Here is a 19,735-nt window from a genome sequence, read left to right on the forward strand (position 1 = left end):
GTTCTCTTTATTCAGCTTGGAGCAGCCATTTTTGTAAAATTTACTCTGACAGTGTAGAACAAATAATCCAGTTTGAGAGGAATTGATGAATTAAATGATTCAAAGGATATCCTGATCTAAAGTCAATGGTTCTGCATTCTTTTACTTCAGGTTGAATACAGAGTCCCCTTTACTGGAATACCCCAATACTATTTACAATCACGTATGGCTAAAAGGCCTGAAATTTGAAAGAGCACAACAAGAATTAGGGCAGTCATTCTCTGGAAGGAAAGCACATTTTTTTTAAATCATCTGACCACTCCTGGTGTACTTGTCTGTCTAATCTCAGACATCCCGTGTCCTGCCTGAATGCAAGACCATCAACAGCATTGCTGTTTGGAAAATAAGTAGGTGTGTGTGTTTTCCTGCGAGTTTTTTCTTAAATAATGGCATTGTGAATCTGTACTTTTTAGATCATAAGAAATATAAAAGATTAAAACATTTGTTTTACCTATAGGTGTTCCAACGCCATATCCTTTGGAGTCAATGAGTCCACCAATTTGTGTTAGATTGCAGTTTCGCTGAGTGACATATTCAATGCTGGTTGACTCCATCAGAAGAGCATAGTCAGTGGTGAGAACACGTTGAATTCCCTCGTCGTTGTTCTTCAACAAAGCAGTTTGCTTTCGACTGTTCATGAATGCCCACATTTTCTCGTAGGTTGAAATTTTTGATTTCTGTAAAACACAGTAGTGTTTATTTGCGAGGCCCCAGTCTTTGGCTAAGCCTCAATTTTTTCAACATACTAGGAATCACCTTTTCCTCCTCAATGCTTCAACAATGCGCCTCATTCCAGCATCAGGTAATTATGATCTACTTTCTTTTCATTCTGTGCTTAAATTTTTCAGATTTTCCACTGTCCTTAAAAAGGTTTTGTCATAAGTATAGTGACTGTTTTTCTTACTTTCCCCCCAGTGTATATATAGTGGCTCATTCTTTTTCTGCATTAAATTTCATTTGATGTGCATCTGGCAAATCAACCAGCATGTTGGTCAGCTTCTGGTGATTTTTCTTTTGCATTTCTTTCTAGTTGTTCAGTTGACACCTGGAATAGCAGCTTCAGAGGGAGGCTGACAATCCCAATCTAGGCCAACTGCTTGCAGCAAACAAATGCTTCTTCCACAACCCTATGTAAACAAGCTTGCATTTATAACAGTTTCATTACCAAGAACTTTGGAAATTTCAGCAAGAGCAAGCCTTAAAGTCGTCCAGCCTGTTCTACCATTCAGCAAGTTCACGGCTGATCCTCTTCCTCAAATATTTGTGTTTCTACCAGCTCTTCGATTTCCCGAAGTTGAAAAATCTTTCATTCTCAGCTTGAACTGTATTGACAACTGGGATAAAGAATTGTACGCATTCACAACAGTCAAATTTCTCATCTCCCCTGTAAACCCTTCTTACAATTTTACATGTAATTTTATTGAAGCACGTCATTCTTCTAAACCCTATTGAGTTATAGACCTACTTTCCTCAATCTTTCCTTGTTCAAGAATGAATCAAGTGAACTTGTGCTGCTCCTGTTGCAGGTAATTATGGCCTTCCTTGTGCAGGGAGATGTGTTCAGTTGCAGTAAAACTTTCTTTAACAACCTCATGTCATTCCCACACATTAAGGCCAAAGTAGTACTTCTGAAGCACAGTCGCTGCAGTAGGATACTGCCACTTAACTGACACCTTTGACACTTAAATTAAAGTCCTTATTGCCACAGTATAGGACATTACAAGTTTAAAAATTAAATTGTCAGAACAGCAATATAACAAATGGGGGCATTAATTCACTGATCAGAAATTTTGTCTCAAGATGTCTCCTTCACCTCCATTATTTTGGTAGAAAATATCTAAACTAAATTTAGATGCAAGATCACAATGTCAATGGAGATAAGGCCCTTATGGTAAGCTTTCTAATACGATCACGTCCTGCAAATATTTTTTTTGTCTGACCTTTGCAGAGTCCAAAAACCTACCACTCTGCAACAAAAAGAGAAATGTTGGAAGAACTGAGCCAGTCAAGCAGCATACGTGGAAAGAGAATCTAGTCAAGGGAAGGGTCATTAACCCAAAACATTAATGGGTTTCTCTTTTCACAGATGCTGCTTGACTGGCTGAGTTCTTCCAGCATCTGCAGTTTTATTTGTTTACCAATCTCAGTATTAAATATACTCAATGGCTGAGCAACAGCAGCTCTCTCACGGTGGAAAATTGCAAAGATTTACAACAATGCATTTAAAGAAAGTTTCCATCTCTTTCCTACATGTGCCAACCCTTATCCTGAGTACTGCCTCAGTTCTAGATTCTTCAGCCAGAGAGACGCTGAGAAGCTGCTCCATCAGGTCAATCCATCTCAGAAACCTGTACATCTCAAATGAGATCACTTCTCATTCTCAAAATTCCAATTAGGCTATATTATATAATCTCTCTTCATAAGACTACCATTACATCTTGGGAGAGGCCATTTTGAGGGAGGTTGTGTTGCTGCTGTTGAGGTCAAAAGTATGGACTGAATACTGGGCTTCAGTGAAGAGGGCAGGTAGTGATCAGGTAAGAAGTTATTTTTCTTTCAGTTTCTTAGTAGAAGACACTAGGGATAAAGGATATGGAAGCTGGGGCAGTGGTATGCACCTCCTGCAGGATGGTGACTATACCTGCAGCCTTGCCAACATCTTGTACAACTGCAACATAACATTCCCAACTTCTATACTTAATTCCCTGACTGATGAAGGCCAGTGTGCTAAAAACCTTTACCACCCTGTCTACCTGTGATGCCACTTTCAGGGAACCATGCACTTGCACTCCAAGGTCCCAACTGTGAAAGTACTACCCTGATTTGTATTTCCAAAATGCAACAATTTGCACTAATCTGAATTAAACTCCATTTACCCAGCTGATCAAAATCCCTCTAATTCCTGATAACCATCTTCAATGTCTACAACACCACCAATTTTCCTGTCATCTGCAAACTTACTAACCATGCCTTATATATTCTCATCCAAGTTTCTTTTTGTTAATGTTCTGGGGTGTAGAAGTTTCAGACGTGAGAGAGGGGAATGCAAAAGAGAATGGGAAGTCACACTACAGATTAGGGAGAACAGAACAGCACTACTCAGAGATGATATCTTGGAAAGATCATCCAATGAAGCCGTATGTGTAGAACCTAGGAGTATGAGAGGAGTGATCACTTTATTCGGATTAAAGTACATGTCTCACAATAGTGAGTGGGAAGTAGAGGAATAGATAGGCAAGTAAAACACAGAGTGGTATAACTTCAGGGTTATAGTAATGGGGGATTTTAGCTTTCCCAATATTGATTGGGATTGCTTTAGTGCAAACAGCTTAGACAGAATTGTTAAGTGCATCCAAGAAAGATTTTTGAGACAATGTGTAGATAGACCAAGAGAGATGGGGCAGTACTTAACCTTATTTTAAGAAATTCAACTGGGTAGATGGAAGTGTTGGTGGGAGAACACTTTGGGAACAGTGAATCTGTAAGTTTCAAGGTCGTTATAGAAAGGGATAAAGGTTGGTCCTTAAATTCAGGACCTAAGCTAAGGGAAGGTTGGTTTCCACAGCATATGGTGAAAGTAGATTGGGAGTAGATGCTTGTGGGTAAAAGAATAGCTTGATAAGTATAAGTCTTTTGAAAGTGGGTTAGTAAGAGTTCAGGGCCAGCATGATCTGTTAAGGGTGAAAGGCAATGATGCAACATTAGGGAACCTTGAATGACGAAGGATATTGAAGATTTAATCAGGAAAGCAAAGGAAGCATAAGGCAGGTATAGGTAAATAAGACTGAAGGAGTCTCTTGAGGAATATAGAACATGTAGGAGAGAACTTAAGAAATTGGGAGAGCAAAAAAGGCCATAATATCTGTGCATCCAAGATTAAGGAGAATCCCACAATATTTTATAAATATATCAGGAGCAAGAGGGTATCCAGGGAAAGAATGGGTCCCCATAGGGACCAAAGGGGTGATCTGTGCAGAGCCAGGTGCTGTGGGTGAGGTCCTAAGTAAATACTTCTCATCATCTTCAAGGAGAAAGACTTGGAAGATACTGAGTTCAGGGAGGGGTAAGTGGATAATCTGGAGCAAGTCATTATTAAGGAGGAAGAGGTGTTACGTGTCATGGGATGCATTTATTGATAAATCCCCAGGGTCAGATGAGAGCTATCCCAGGTTGCTATGGGAAGCAAGGGGCCCTGATAGAGATTCTTGCTTCTTTGTTAGCCACAGTTGAGGTGTCAGAAGACTGGAGGATGGCTAATGTGATTCCTTTATTTAAGGAGGTAAGTACATGCAGGTGAACCTTATGTTAGTGGTAGGGAAATTATTGCAGAAAATTCTAAAGTTTGGGAATTGTGCATATTTGGAAACGCAGGGGCTTATCAGGGATGGTCAGCATGGCACTGGAGGGGAAATTGTGCCTCATTAACGATTGAGTTTTTTTTTGAGGTGGTAACTAAGAACATTGATGGTGGGAAGGTAGATGTTGTCTATGTGGACTTTAGTAAGTCCTTTAACGAGGTCCTGGACAGTAGGCTGGTCCAGAAAGTTAAGGCATATGGATTCGAAGGCAAACTGGCTAATTGGATCCAAAATTGACTTGGTGATAGGAGGTGGAGGGCAGTGGTGGAATCACCCTATTCTGTTTGGACGTCTGCAACCAGTGGTGTATGCAGCGTGTATGTGATGTATATAAATGAGTTGTATGTGAATGTCAGAGGTATGATCCGTAAGTTTGTGGATGACATGAAACTTGGTGGTGGTGTGGATAGCAGAAAATATTGTTTAAGGCTACTGCAGGATATAGATCAAATGGAAAGCTGGGCTGAGCAATGGAGAAGGAATTTAACCCTAACAGGGTGAAATGATGCATTTTGTGAAGTCAAATACAGGTAGAACGTAAATGCTGGGGCACCAAGGAATGTTGATGAACAGAGGGTGGTGTAGCAGTTAGCGTAACACTATTATAGCTCCAGCGACCGGGGTTGAATTCCCACCATTGTCTGTAAGGAGTTTGTACGTTCTCCCCATGTCTGTGTGGGTTTGCTCCAGTTTCCTCCCACATTCCAAAGACGTACAGGTCAGGAGCTGTGGGCATGCTACGTTGACGCCAGAAGAGTGGTGACACTTGCAGGCTGTCCCCCAGCACATTCACAGTAACACAAAATGACACTTTTCACTGTGTTTTGATGTACATGTGACTAATAAATACCTTAATAAATATCTACTTTGGGATTCATGTCCATAGTTCCTGTCTACCTGTTCTGCCATGCTCAGGGGTGGTGAAGATGGCATATGGCATGCTTGCCTTTGTAGGGTGGTGTACAGAATATAAAGGTTGGGGCATTATGTTGCATCTTTATGACACGGTGGTTAACTTCACAGAATACTGTGTGAGTGCCAGTCACCACATTATAGGAAGGATGTGGTTGTGTTGGAGAGGGTGTGCAGAGGATATTCTTTAGGATGCTGCCTGGATCTGAGAACTTGTTATTGGGGGGAGATTGGATGGGCTGGGCTTGTCTCCCTGGAGCAAAGGAAGCTGAGGAGTGACCCGATGGAGGTATATAAAATTATAAGAGTCACAGATACTGTAGATAAACTTTTTAATCCCCCAAGGGTAGGGAGTATCATAAACAAGAGGGCATAGATTTAAAAGAGGAAGAAATTTAAGAAGGGATTTTAGGGAAAAGTTTATATATATTTTAATTGATAGAGATAGAGAGAGAGAGATTATATATAAATTAATAATACACACATATACACACACACAGTTGTTGATATCTGGAACTTGCTGGTGGTGGTGGAATTAGATACAATCTCTATTTTTAAGGGTGTAACTCAGGCATAGAAGGGATATTGATGAGTGTAGATAGGTATGGCATGAAAATGGTGGGCTGAAGGGCCCCTTTCTGTGCTGTAGAATTCTATGACCTCATCTCAGGGATCAATCCAGTGAATCTATACTACACCATCTCCAAGGGAAGTAAATGTTTATCTAGGTACAATGGCCAAAGCTGTACACAATCTGCAAGAGACGAAAGAGACAGCAGATGCTCACATCTGGAGTGAAAAACAAACTGCTGGAGGAACAAATGGGTCGGGCAGCATCTGTGAAGGCAAAGGAATGATTGTTGTTTCAGGTTGAGACCCTGGTTCAGGACTGAGTGTCGAGGGAAGATAGCCACTATAAAGAGGTGAGGGGGAAGAGTGAGACAGGAAGGTGATAACTAGAACCAGATGAGGTGGCAGGAAGGTTGTAGTTTAGAGACGGAGGCTGGTGGGAGATAGGTGGAAACAGATAAGGGAGGGATGATGAACAGATGGAACCATATTGGGGAGGGAACGGGAAGGCCAAGGGAGAAGAAATGCAGGTGGACAGGTGTGTGGGTGGTAGACAATGAATATAGGTAATGGGGTGGGGGGAGTAATGAAAATTGTGAACAAAGGGAGAAGAGAACCTAGATGACCGATAGGAGTGGGAAAGGGACACTGGTGGGGCGGTGGGGGTGGGGGGGGGGGGTTTAACCTGAAATTGGAATAGTACTGCATTCCACATGAGAACACCTGAACCCTGTAAAATCTCAACTCAAAATTTTTGCCTTTGGCTGCTGAGTTTTTGTTTGGGAATCAGTTAAGTTCTACAGAACATAGTTATTTGAGTAAAATACTAAACTGAGTTTTGTTAACTTCCATCAATTTCACCTAAACCTGTTATTCTTTAATCACCTTAAGAGTTTGCCAGTACGATAAATGTCAATACAGCCCAACCTTTCTTTCAAAGACAATCTTACCTTCTCATAATACCCTTCAATCAATTGGGAGGACCTTCATCTACAAACACTTCAGTACTTCGAAAAGGTGCCTTACTACCACTCTTTTAAGGACAAGAAGAGTGGAGCAATAAATTCTGGCCTTCTCAACCCCACTGATATCCCATGAGACAATAGAAAAAAGCTTCTCTCTCACCAGAAAGGAATAAATTGCCTTCAACAGTTCTCTCTGAACAACTCTATTACTGTTCAGATGAAACGGTTCTGTTTGATTTGCTTTTCACTTCTAATTTTTAACTTTTGCCCCTATCTTCCCACCTCTCCCAAAGGGTTGGTGAAAACTTGTCCACAACCAATAACTAACCCTGATCAGCTGTATGAATCCCGTTCATATTACTGAAGACTTAATGAGAGCACATTAATGTCTTTTCTTATCTAATTTCTTCAGATAAGAGAAGACATTACCTTAAATTTTTGATCCTGATATGTATTTTTTTCTGAATATCAATACTGTTCTCCTTCAAGTGACCAGAACTGTGTCAGTCCTAATGCTGTATTAAAGGATCATTCTCATTTATATTCCATCCCTCTATTGATGCAGCCTGGTATATCATTTGTTTCTTAAAAACCATATCTTTTCCCAGATCAGCCTGTTGCAGTCTTGTTCTACTGACCATAAAGTTCCCCTTTTATGATTTTCTATATTCAATTACATCTGTCACCTATCTGGGAATTGCAGTGGGCAGAACCTCAGAAACATCCATGATCTTTGGTTCATCAAAGAAACTGAGTGCCTTTTGATGCAGAGTCTGATGGGATATGCAGGAGATTAGTCCGGGTCTCTAATGTTGGTGGCCCTTAAGCTTAAAAGTAATGGAGTGAAGGGCCAACAGGAATTCAGATACATTCTAACTCAGCCAATCGGTCAGCAAAAAGTTACAAAAATAACCCCTTCAGTACAGAAAGTAATATCAGGCTGTTTACAAGGTGGGGACACATGGGGTAAGAAAAGGAGAGAAGGCAAATTAATAAATGGATAAGTAGACAGAGTGACAGAAACAATAAGAATGACCATTCAATATAAAAAAAAAATTCCATACAATTAATCAAATGTGGCCACAGAGATAATATGGAGAAGGCTTTAGATAATCAGGAAAGACACAGAAAAGCAGATGGGTTTATGAAGCTCAGCCAAGAAGAAAGCTGAGGCAGCTGAAAGCATTTCTACCATTGATGGGGGAAAGGGAGATACATCAGAATCAGGTTTATTATCACTGATATATGATGTGAGATTTGTTGTTTTGTGGCAGCAATACAGTGCAAAGACACAAAATTACTGTAAATTAGGAAATAAATAAATAATGCTAAAAGGAGGAATAATGAGGTAGTGTTCATGGGCTCGTGAACCATTCAGAAATCTGATGGTGGAGGGGAAGAAGCTGTTTCTAAATCATTGAGTGTGGGTCTTCAGGCTCCTGTACCTCCTCCCTGATTGTAGTAATGAGAAAAGGGTATGTCCCAGATGGCAAGGGTCCTTAATGATGGATGCTGACTTCATGAGGCACTGCCTCTTGATGTCCTCAGTGGCAGGGAAGGTTGTGCCCATGATGGAGCTGGCTGAGTCTACAACCCTCTGCAGCCTCTTGTGATCTTGTGCATTTGAGCCTCCATTCCAGGCTGTGAGGCAACCAGTCAGAATGCTCTCCACTGTACATCTATAGTAGTTTTCAAGAGTCTTTGGTGACATACCAAATCTTCTCAAACTCCTAACGAAGTAGAGCCACTGGTCGTCTTTATGATTGCATCGATGTGTTGGGCTCAGGATAGATCCTCCAAGATGTTGACGCCCAGGAACTTAAAGTTGCTCACCCTTTCCACCGTTGACCCCTCAATGAGGACTGGTGTGCTTGTTCTCCTAACTTTCCCTTCCTGAAGTCCACAATGACCAAAGTAAAGATGCAGAAGGGAAAATAATGGTGGTAGAGGCAGCAGCCATGGGTGTAATGAAGCTATAGCCAGATTTTAAATTTATTGTGTTGAAGGACAGGACACTAATGCAGTTCAATGTGGGTTGCATGAAGGATTATTGGGAAATGGGACAGGAAATGGTGGCTGAGTTGTTTAAGTACATAGAATCCAAATGGAGTGGTGGGGGAGGGGGTTGGTGGGGGTTGCAATTCAGAGCAATCAGTGTCATGAACCAGATGGAAGGGATTATAAAAGAAGTTGAAGCAGATAGACACTGGAGCTGGAAGTATTTCTACATGTGAGGATTTTGGGAGAGGAAAAGGAGGATAGAATTAGGTTATAAAATGGAAGATGGGTTAATAATAACCAAAAGATTCTGTTACAGTGTAAGACCCAAAGTCGCATAAGAACTTGCAACAAAAGGCAGAAAGATAAATTCTCCAAGGCTCTATTTTGCCTGAGGCTTTGAACACAACCATTATAGATCAGATTTTCTGTCCACTGTTCCAATTTACAGTAATTAATCAAAGCCTCAAGAGAGGGCAATGCATTCATCGCGTTGTCACCCTTTAGGTTTCTCTCAGAGCATAGAACATTTAAAGAGCAGACATCTCAATTTAGGAAGAACATTTTGTCCTACGACTAGAATGCAGCGACATGTTTTGTTAATTAATGCAATATTATCTAAATGAATGTTACCAGTTGGTGCATAATTGTATACAATATTTAGCTTTGTTAACGTGTGATATCTTTGTGATTTGAAGTAAACTGTGCCTGTGTAATATCACCCCTAGAGCTTTCACAAAATGTGCTTTGAAAGCTTAAGAGAGTTTACTCTGGTAATCATTTCTTAACAACAGGTGCAGTGGAAATCTTGTACTTAGTGTACTCTGCAGGGACTGACAGCTTCCTGAGTATAGACAATGCATATAAATGGATTAACTAGGTATGTGCAATATGTTATCGCATACTGAGCAAAGATACTTTTACTGTCGTTTGTAAGGGGCAGCTTTAAGGACTGGTTTGTATTATGTCATGTGACTCTTGATAAATTGATGTTATCAATTTGTCAAGAGTCACATGACATAATACTGTTCATTTAAGAGTTACTGCCTTCAGTAAAGAATTCTATTTAAATGTATACCTTGGTTTAATTGCTACAGCAAGCAGCAACACAAAGGAATCAATTTTTTATTTATATATACATTTATTTTTGGAATCTATGTCACCAGCAAGCCTAACAGTTATTATCCATCCCTCATTGCCCGAGAGAAGGTGATAGTAAGCTTCCTTAAACTTCTACAGTCCCTCTGGCAAAGGTACTTCTACAGTGCTGTTGGGTGGGGAGTTCCAGGACGTACATCCAGCAAAAGAGCAGCTACCTGTTTCTAAGTGAGGATGGTGTGTCATTCAGAGGGGGATCTTCAGATGCTAATATGCCTTTTATGCCTAGTGCCCTTGTCCTCCTTGTGGCAGAGGCAGAGATTGCAGGTTTGTGAGGTGCTGTCATAATAGCCTGGGTGAGCAACTGCAGTGTAGTTTGTAAATTTCCTCCACCATGCATTAGTGGTGGAGGAAATTAATGTTACCTGGTAACCTATCAGCTAATGCCGGAATGTTGTCTAGGTCTTGCAGCCTAAAGGCACGGACTGCTTCATTTTCTAAGGAGTTGCAAACAGAATTTAAACATTACACAATCATTAGTGAACATCTCCAGTTCTGATCCTATGATAGAAGGATGCTCATTGATGAAGCAGCTGAAGATGGTTGGACAAAGGACACTGGCCTGGGAACTCCAGCAGTGATATCCTGGGGCCGGGTACTCAGTCAAGTACTGCCTTGATGTCAAAGGCAGTCAATCCCACCTCATCACAAATACAGGAATGATCTTTGCTGTAGACACAGTAATGTTATTGAAGATATTTGGGCACTGATTAATGTTCTAGGTGACACTAACACTGAAGGAGGCACTATATCAGCACAATGAATACAGCTACAAAGTGCCAACCAAAAAGACAACAGTCACTTAAACTCTGTATGCTCAAATGAAGAGGAATACCCATAAATATTCCAAAATTGCAAGTTTGATATCCATATTTCGTATAACACTCGAGTGAAGGGAGTTATGGCTGGACAAGTGTGCGTACAGGTATTATGCAAGGATCACAATAGAGCACTGAGTACTTTTTTTCATTTGCTTTATATCAAATATAATATGATCAGCATTTGATATTTTAAGCAATTATTTTAAATGGCTTTCCAAATATATTTGTGTCATGGGCATGAAAGTCACCAGCCATCCAAGGATTTTCTACAAAATAAATAGAAAATATTGCAAAAGCTACTGGTCTCTAACCTGGATTTTCTGTGATATGAACTCTATGCATGATATTCTGTGTCTGGAGTAAGAAGTTTTTCTTACTATAATATAGAAATAGAAAGTGTGGCGACTCACCGTCTAGTCGGGCGAACCGGCTCGGCAGTCGGGTCGCGCGGCGTCGGAGCGACGAGGCCCAAGATGGCGGCGGGCCTCGTCTTTCCGAGCGACGGGGAGAACCCGCGCGCGGGAAAGTCCTGATGACGTAGGACTTACGTCATTGCCGGTTTTTTTGGGCGGGAGTTTTTTCTCCCTTAAAGGGCCCGCACAAGGCGGGAAAATAAACCAGTTCCGTTTGGCAATCCTCCGAGTAGAGTCTTGTTTTATTCCGCGGTAGCAACCGCTACAAAAGTGACAATATATCTTAATTTATGGCCCAGGTACTATTAATGAACTAGCAATGTATTTTTTAAGACATTCTTAGTCTATTATTTTGTGGAGCAAATAACCAATTCATAATGGACAGATAGCTCTCTGTTTTATCTACAGAGGATTATTATACAAATGTGCTAAAAGTTTGTTTGTTCCTATCTGTAACAGTAATTTCTATTTACCATATCGTAGATCTGTAGCATGTTCTGAATGTTTCAAACAAGCTATCACCATCAAGAACCGCCAAGTTATCAATCAAGGCAGCTATTAAACTGAACAGCAAACCATAGAGCTGACTACAGGAATAATGTTCCATTTCTTTATAACTTTTACTCAGTGATCTTAAAACAAATAACAAGCCAAACTCTTAAGCCGCAAGTCCCAGTTCACATCAGACCCCCTGTCTGCAACCTATGGACAATCAGCTGACAAGAGACATTTAAATGTTTGATGTGCATTTGGATTGGTACAGTATAATTTTCAATGACCACAGAGGCTGCATTTGGTAAGGCTATAGAAAAACAATTAAGTCCTACCTTAAAGAAGGTCATTGTGGATCCATCCCTGACAGCACCATATTCTATTTTGGTTTGCTTTGCCAGGTCGTCAGCCGAGTCTATGGGAGAATCCATTCTTTCCACAGTCAGAAAGGCAGCCAAGTTGGCAGTGTATGAAGAGATTATAATTAATGTAAAAAACCACCAGATTCCACCCACTATTCTAGTGGAGAGAGCTTTGGGCATCAATTCTGATCCTGTCACAACAGCAGCAATAAGGAAATATCATTAAGTTCATGGATTGAAGGCTGCTGGACATATAAACACTGATCCACCTACGAACAGAGAAACAGAACCCACAGCTCATGTAAAACATGATGGGCCAGGCAGCACAGAACACAATCAACTTAATTACTTGAAATACAGAAATGATCAATATTGTCACTGAAGACAATTCAGTACTGGTTCAAGTGACTACACTACTGAGGAATACACTAAATTTGTGTGGCATCAAAAGCACAGGCAAAAAGGGTCTTGATTCCACAGGATGATGCTAGGATCGTTGAAGTGTAGTTATGAGAGGCTTGGGATACTGAGCACTACTTGCACTGTAGCAGAGGTGATTTATTTATTTTGAAAATTAAGAGAATTTTCGAAGTGACTATTCTTTCCAGTCAGGGAGTTGACAATAGCTCATTTACTCAAAGCGAAGGAGGTCAATACAAAAATATATCCATATAGAGGCTTGTGGTGCTTTGGATACTTGTTATAGGTAGAGACCATTGAAACAAGTGAAATATGGAAGAGTAGTTCAAGCAGAGTGAGACACAGGGCAATGGGGGTTGGGGAGCAAAGTTTAATTCTGGATTACTCTTGAAACGAATGGACACAGATATGATGAGTTAAAAGATTTTCTATGTTGTAAACTGCAATGGCTCCAAGGCAAAGTGTTACATGGGAAATGGAAGTAAATGAATTAATTATAAAAATGGATAGTCAACTTTACATGTTTTAAAAAGGCATCAAGTTAAATCCTGCTGGGCATCAACTATGTATTCTATTTCAGACCACTGAATTTTTAATTTCTTTACACCAGCTTCATCATACGTTTTACAATTTTATATAAAAAAGGAAGCACAAGACAGAAACAGGATGAATTTTAACAGGTTCATCTACAAAAATAATAAACACATACAAAGATTAAACAGCACAGAGATATTTGGAACGCAAAGAAAGGAAATGGACGCTTCATTCACTGAATCAAACAAAACAGGCATATTATTGCATCTTATCTTCCATCCGATGGGCTGAAAGTTTATTTCTATATTAAAACAATAATAAAAACACATTAAGTACCTTGTTGCAAAGGCCAATTCAGTCCTGGAGAATTCTAAGGCAACCAGATGAGAGAATATTCTGGCCAGTCATTATCTATACTCAAGGATTGTGCATGTACTTACCCTGTGAAACAGACAAATCACCCTTTTTCTTTTCCTCCCTTCCAATTTTTACTTTGTTCCCCTGAAGGTGGTGACTCTTGCTGAGATTCAGATTCACAGGCTGCTGATAATCCCTGGTACCTTTCCCAAGTGTTCAATCCTCATATGCAGATATAGTCAGTAGACAATTAGAAGGCTATTAGAAATCAGAAGTTTCACTGCCAAATTCAATCCCAATATAAAGATTTGTGCATTTCCCAGCTGGAGGCATTGGCTAGTGGTCAGATATGGGAACTCTCACCATCCTCTTGCCCAGAAATACCAGGACCAAATGGAGCACTCTTGCTAATGGCACTAATGAAATTAGCTAGTTCCAAACAGACCAAAGCTTCCTGTTCTGTGCAGCGCAGTAACTCATCAGGCAATAATTTCACCAACTAATCATAATCAGTGATTGCCCAGAAACCTCACATTTGCATAACACAACAGGCAATATCAACTCTCTTGGACCCAAACATATAATTCTACAAATATGCTCATCAGATTCTCCCATTTAAACAGAAATGCCCACTAACAGTTACAATAAACAGGACAGCTCAGTAAACCAGATGACACAAACAATAGGGAGCTGAACAATGGCTTCAAACCACAACAATCTGCTCCAGTGGACTACAGTAAACCAGAATAAATACAGGTTTAATATTTGAGTCAAAGTTGCATACGACTTAACACTGCAGAAGGTGGTTTGGGGCAAAGCTTTTATACTTCCAAGATCTCAATTATGCTTAATAATTTAAACTTACAGATCTATAAAAGGCTAACACTCAATTATAATCTTAAACCTGGATTGATTAATAAACAGGATATGTAAAATGCAAGCATTATGCAGCACTGGGCGATTTATTACCATGATATTTGATTCAGTGTTAAAGAGTCAGACAGCAGCCATATTTGGTAATCCACAACAGCCATAAGGAAAGCATTATACAATAAAACCCGCACCGAAACGTGCTGTCAGATTTTGATGGTTGCCATTTTGTTTAAGATTATAGACTGAATGGTTTAAAAATTTCTTCTCTCACCTTAACAAGATTTTGAAGGCTCAACATCAGCATGGATTTTTACATAGTTATCTTTTACACTTAGTATTGAAATTGTTTCCTTTTATTCTCACCAAATACATTTGTTTTAAGATGATTAATGCAAAAATTCATCCCATTTGACAATTTGTTGGCATGACTGAATTCTAGTTGAGTCAGCAAATTAAAATTTAATTAGGGTAAAATCTGCTTAGAGACAATACTTGCTGAAGTCTCTTTAGTGCCTTAGGGCAGACATGACAGCCAATCCTGATCCAGACTTTGCTCATGGTCTGTAGGAAAGAGAAACTCTGATCATCACATTAAAAAAATCAAACAGATGGCTCTCGCGCAAAGATCACAGATTTTCCACACAGATGTTGGCATTCGACTAGTTTTTTTTTGCAGGTCTTAGTAAAAACTAAGCTTTTGTCTGCAAGTACCACAAGTTTGTATGTGTAAACATTTGTTTAAGATTCTCTTTAAAAAATCAAGCAGAGCCTGATTGGGGCTGACTGTCATGTATCCAAGGTAATGGCAACTATCAGACACTACATCCCACAGTTTGTTGTGGATGATGGTAAACTCCAGCATGCTTGTCATGAGTGGCTGGTATACATTCAGTTTACCAGCCACCATTGTTAATGGAAAATAAAACTAGCTTTCATCAGCATTCATACACATCCAACCATCACAAACACACAGATGCTATACTGTAAAACCCGAGGATAATGTTTGTTTAATTCATCTTTGACAGCTAAGAGTGCCTCAAACCAAAACCTACTGTCTATCCCAGTGAGACTTATTCATCTTGTGGCTGTTGAAGTATCATTTAGTGAGTAGTAAATGAGTAGTAAATGATACTTAGTTTAGTTATTTCTTAGTTATTGGAAATTTATTCTGAAATCAAGAAATCAATTTTGTCAGTAAAATACAATATAGTTATGTTTATTACTTTTTCTTGAATTTCAACATGGAATATCAAAATAGTATTACTGTTTAATGCATCAGCCTCATTTATTTAATTCTTGTGCATCTATTTTCACTTCTAAAATTAGAATTCTTTTATGCAGGAGTTCTGATGGAGAGTCAATTCCCAGAATGCTAAAATGGCCTTTTCTCTTTACAGATGTTGTAAGGTCGCTGTGTATGTTGGTTTTTAAATATTGGATATTGGGGATTAAATTTGATTTATTTCATTTACTGACACACCATAGCTTCATTTTTTTGGATGCACATCCTAATTAAGCTAACTATTATTGATTTGTGTCAACCATCTTGAGCTAATTACCCCCAAGGTTTCTCTTGATCATCTACCTTAACTAGACAAGGCTGCAACCCCCCCACCCCCCCAGGAAAGTAATGTGAATGCACTTTGAATAGGAGATCCCCAAGAAGATTCATTTATTTATTAAAATTTCAAATCTGGTAAAACTGAGGGGACCAAACATGTAGAATAACCTCCCAATAGTGGTTGCACATCCTTGAGTTTTAGAGTAATTGCTTATTGTGTATGTTCAGCACATATTGTAACCATACAATATTTATAGCAGTTTTCAGGCAGACGTTATTTAAAATAGCAAATTTTGGGAGGAGTACCAATAGAAAGTAGAATTTCCCCAGAGAAAGATACATATATATGGAAATATCTAATTTTTCAATGTCTCTTATTGTTTCACAGATCACGTTTGGTCAATGTACATCCAAATTCAATTCATAAAATAGCACACTTCATGAAAGTTAAAACTGAAGTTCTATCCATGTAAAATTGGGGCCCCTGTTTAAAACTTAACTTGTTAACACTAAGCTGTACAAGGTGAGGTTCAAATGCAGGGCATTCTCAGCAGGGCGTTTAAAAAAAAACACAGGTATGCAATTTATACATCAGTTGATGGAGTTCATTCAAATTACTGCACAAAATGAACCTAGACCTCACCAGAGTTTTAAAAGTACTTTAACCCTCTTTAACTTCTGGTACAACAGTTGTGCATCTTCTGTTTACTGCATTTTCAGGTTTCAGTCCTACTCATCCTCAGACACAAGTCCTTTGTTATTTTTTGTAGTCTGTTATATTTTTGTACCATCAAGTGTATACATACTGTACTATTCAGAATTATTCTTTTTAATCCCTGCTAGGTTTTACAGCATGGAGCATAATTGCTGAGGATGGAGCTTACCAGGCACAAAGGCCCCCAGCACACTGTGGGATGTGTGTAGGAATGGTGTGTGACCTATGTACCTTGCTGCATGAGAGCTCCAACTCCAAACCAGAAACTATTTAGTAAAGTAAAATTGTTTTCCACTACATCCGAGTCAGGATTGCAAGGGTGGGGATTGTACCATTCGTATGGTGTAAACCTGTGGTAATTAACAGAAATAGTCTTCAAATATCACATGAATGCACAGTGCACCAGCAAACCTGTCAAACATTCAACAGTGCTGAAAAAAAATCAACAAATGGATTAGTAGTCAATGAACTACTCAAATGTGACACTGTTCATTACTATACCTGAATAGATTTATAGCTGTATTTACTCTGCCGCTGTGGTGTAGTGTTTAACACTGAGAATAGAGGTCAGGAAGTATTCCCAATAGCTTTTGCCCCCAAGTATTTGTATTCTGTATAAGTTGCTTGAGGCTCCAGTACAACTATTAAGGGAAAGGTCATTTGGAGCATTGCTTTCTGATTCAAAGTGCATTTGCAAGTGACATTTGGTATGTAAAATGTTGTGAGATAGGAACGTAGAAGTTAGGAGCAGGAGGAGACCATTCAACCCTTCAAGGCTGTTCCACCATTCAATATGATCACAACAGAGATTTCAGTCTCTATTGACAATGCAACAGCGCACTAAATAAACTGCTAAATCTCCATTGATTTAATGGACGTTTTTGGGTTGTGTTATCCAGGTATAAGTGAGACTGTTCTATTCTGAAATGCATTCATGCAAAATTACCACCTTCGTGATCTAAAGTGTGTAGATTATATTTTAGCTTATTGTCACTATACATTCCAAAAATTCAAAGCAGTAGAAAATGCTTAGAAATTGAAACCATTTGTACCAGCTGTTGTTTGAAAATACACAAAAAACATTTTGCTCATGTGTTAACATAATTGCACTCATTTCTGGTGCAAGTCCCACCCACTAGGAAATTAGAATGGGCACAATTCACCTAATTTTCCCAGTATCATTTATACGTGAGAATATCATGAACATGCACCATGCTCATTTCTCCATTAATGACATGTTTCACTCACCAATGTTTTATTCCCTCATTGTGCCCGCCCTATTATGCAGCAGATAAGTACAGTATATCTGAGAGACTACAGCAGCTTTTCACTGCAGAGATCACTGATTTGTGACTGCATTACGATTCTGTGCCTCAAAATGACTTGAGGCCACTAAGAGCACTGGAATGAATGAGTGAGCATGATAGCAATGGATGGAGGGAAAATTTATGTCCGCTCATTTCTGCATTTTCCATTCTCTGCAATGTGCAAAAGGCTGCTATGAAGAAGGTACTTTAAGGTTCTGCACATTTTCCATGATCCCCAATAGCACTGATACAGCATTTACAAACTCCCTGGGCAAATGCTGTCAGGAATCCCACAGGTGGACATTAAAATGGGGGGAAAAGAATAGCCTAACTATTTTTGAAATAGTAAATTACTTGAGTTTAACTATCCTTATGAAGTTCACTATATTGAGCAGTAGAGCTAAATGCATCATCTGTTTAGCATACCGTTTTAGTGAAATTCATTTTCTAGGCAAAACAGTCCCAATTAGGGATAAAGTAGACAGTAAACAACATTGCTGCTAAATATGGGTTTCAAGAACTGCAGTACCAAAAAGCATGCTTTTTCCAGTTTCAACCTTATATACATTCTAGAAAAGCAGACTGTTCCAGGACTACAAGGGGAAATTCTGCAAATTGGGTCATTTGTCAAGCTCACTTTCAGAAAACTGATGCTTACTCATCACAGTTCTCAGCCCTGGATTGCCCAAGTACAATGAATTATATACATCTTCAAAACGCTCCAAATACTGAAATGGTAATTGATTTCAGTGATTACAGGTGAAGTGCGAACTGTAAATTTGTAATCAATTGTGACATGGACATGATAACCAACAAGAATGATCCCAAACAGTAAATCATATGAACTCATCCTTTCCACTGCAACTCTCTGGAGTCACAAATTTGTGTTCATCTTTAGATTCTTGAGGGATTAGTTTTGTAAAATCTGGGTTATTGACATTTGAAACACATTCTAAAAGACTCAAAGAGGCTGTACATCTTAACTGAAAATCCAGTAATAAGATTTTGACTTAAAAAAAGCTGAAATATATTTGACTCTCTATCCTTTCCAAATTCTGCTGTTCTACTAAACATGCCATTACTAGCAAGGTTGGGAGAGCACTTTGGTAATGCGGTAGCATCCTTGTGGTATTTGTACTTCTAAAATACTTTACATAAATCGACTGACACCTTCTTCATTTAACCATGAGGACTTAGTATTCTTTTACTAATGAAGAACAGAGTATTTTAAATTTCCATTCGTCTCCATAATTGTTCAAAAGCCAAAACTACTGTTATTAAGATATTTGGGCTTCCTTCCAAAGAAAAATCATTGACAACGGTAGCAAAAAGCCTTTGTCTTAAGAAATAAAACACCCTTACCACTCCCATCCAAACCAAAGCTGGGACTTAAGATAGAATGGGTGCCAATAAACCTCTGGGATTTCTTACAGCTACTTAATTTCCAGGAGGAACTAGAGAAAGCGACTGAGGGGGGAACCTTCCCAGCCAAGAAGAAATCTATTTTCCCCTTTGTGCATGTGCCACAGAAGCAACCAGGTAATGATCAGTAGAAGACAGGCTGTTTTTTCCCCTCCTCCTATCTGGAGGTAGAAGGATTGGCATCCATGACCTCTCACCAATGGCCTAAGTGAGATCAAGTGACCTGGCACACAGCAGAAAATGAAAGAGCCTTCTGGTTCTTTATGCTTCACATCATATCATGATTACCCAAGCTAAAAGATATTAAATTTAAATTTGTCGCTATTGAAAATAGTCTTTTAACCCTGGACTGAGAAATTCAATAAAATGGTGGACAGCTGTTGCACCACTTAAAGTGATTAATCATACCATCTGCATAACCATCCCTTTTCCTCTAACAGTCCTTCTTTAAGCTGACT

General features: G+C 39.2%; 1 protein-coding gene across 1 annotated transcript in view; it reads right to left on the reverse strand.

Annotated features, from left to right (window-relative positions):
* Nucleotides 1-19,735, reverse strand: part of LOC127569064 (glutamate receptor ionotropic, kainate 1) — a 205,023-nt gene that overhangs the window by 15,841 nt on the left and 169,447 nt on the right. Inside the window, exons 12-14 of the mRNA XM_052013359.1 lie at nucleotides 16,780-16,898; nucleotides 12,062-12,279; nucleotides 491-716 (exon numbers count right to left, since the gene is read on the reverse strand). Coding sequence (XP_051869319.1) covers nucleotides 491-716; nucleotides 12,062-12,279; nucleotides 16,780-16,898 — 563 coding nt within the window. The remainder of the gene's footprint in view (nucleotides 1-490; nucleotides 717-12,061; nucleotides 12,280-16,779; nucleotides 16,899-19,735) is intronic.

This window comes from Pristis pectinata, chromosome 4, assembly GCF_009764475.1.
Source record: "Pristis pectinata isolate sPriPec2 chromosome 4, sPriPec2.1.pri, whole genome shotgun sequence".
NCBI lineage: Eukaryota > Metazoa > Chordata > Chondrichthyes > Rhinopristiformes > Pristidae > Pristis > Pristis pectinata.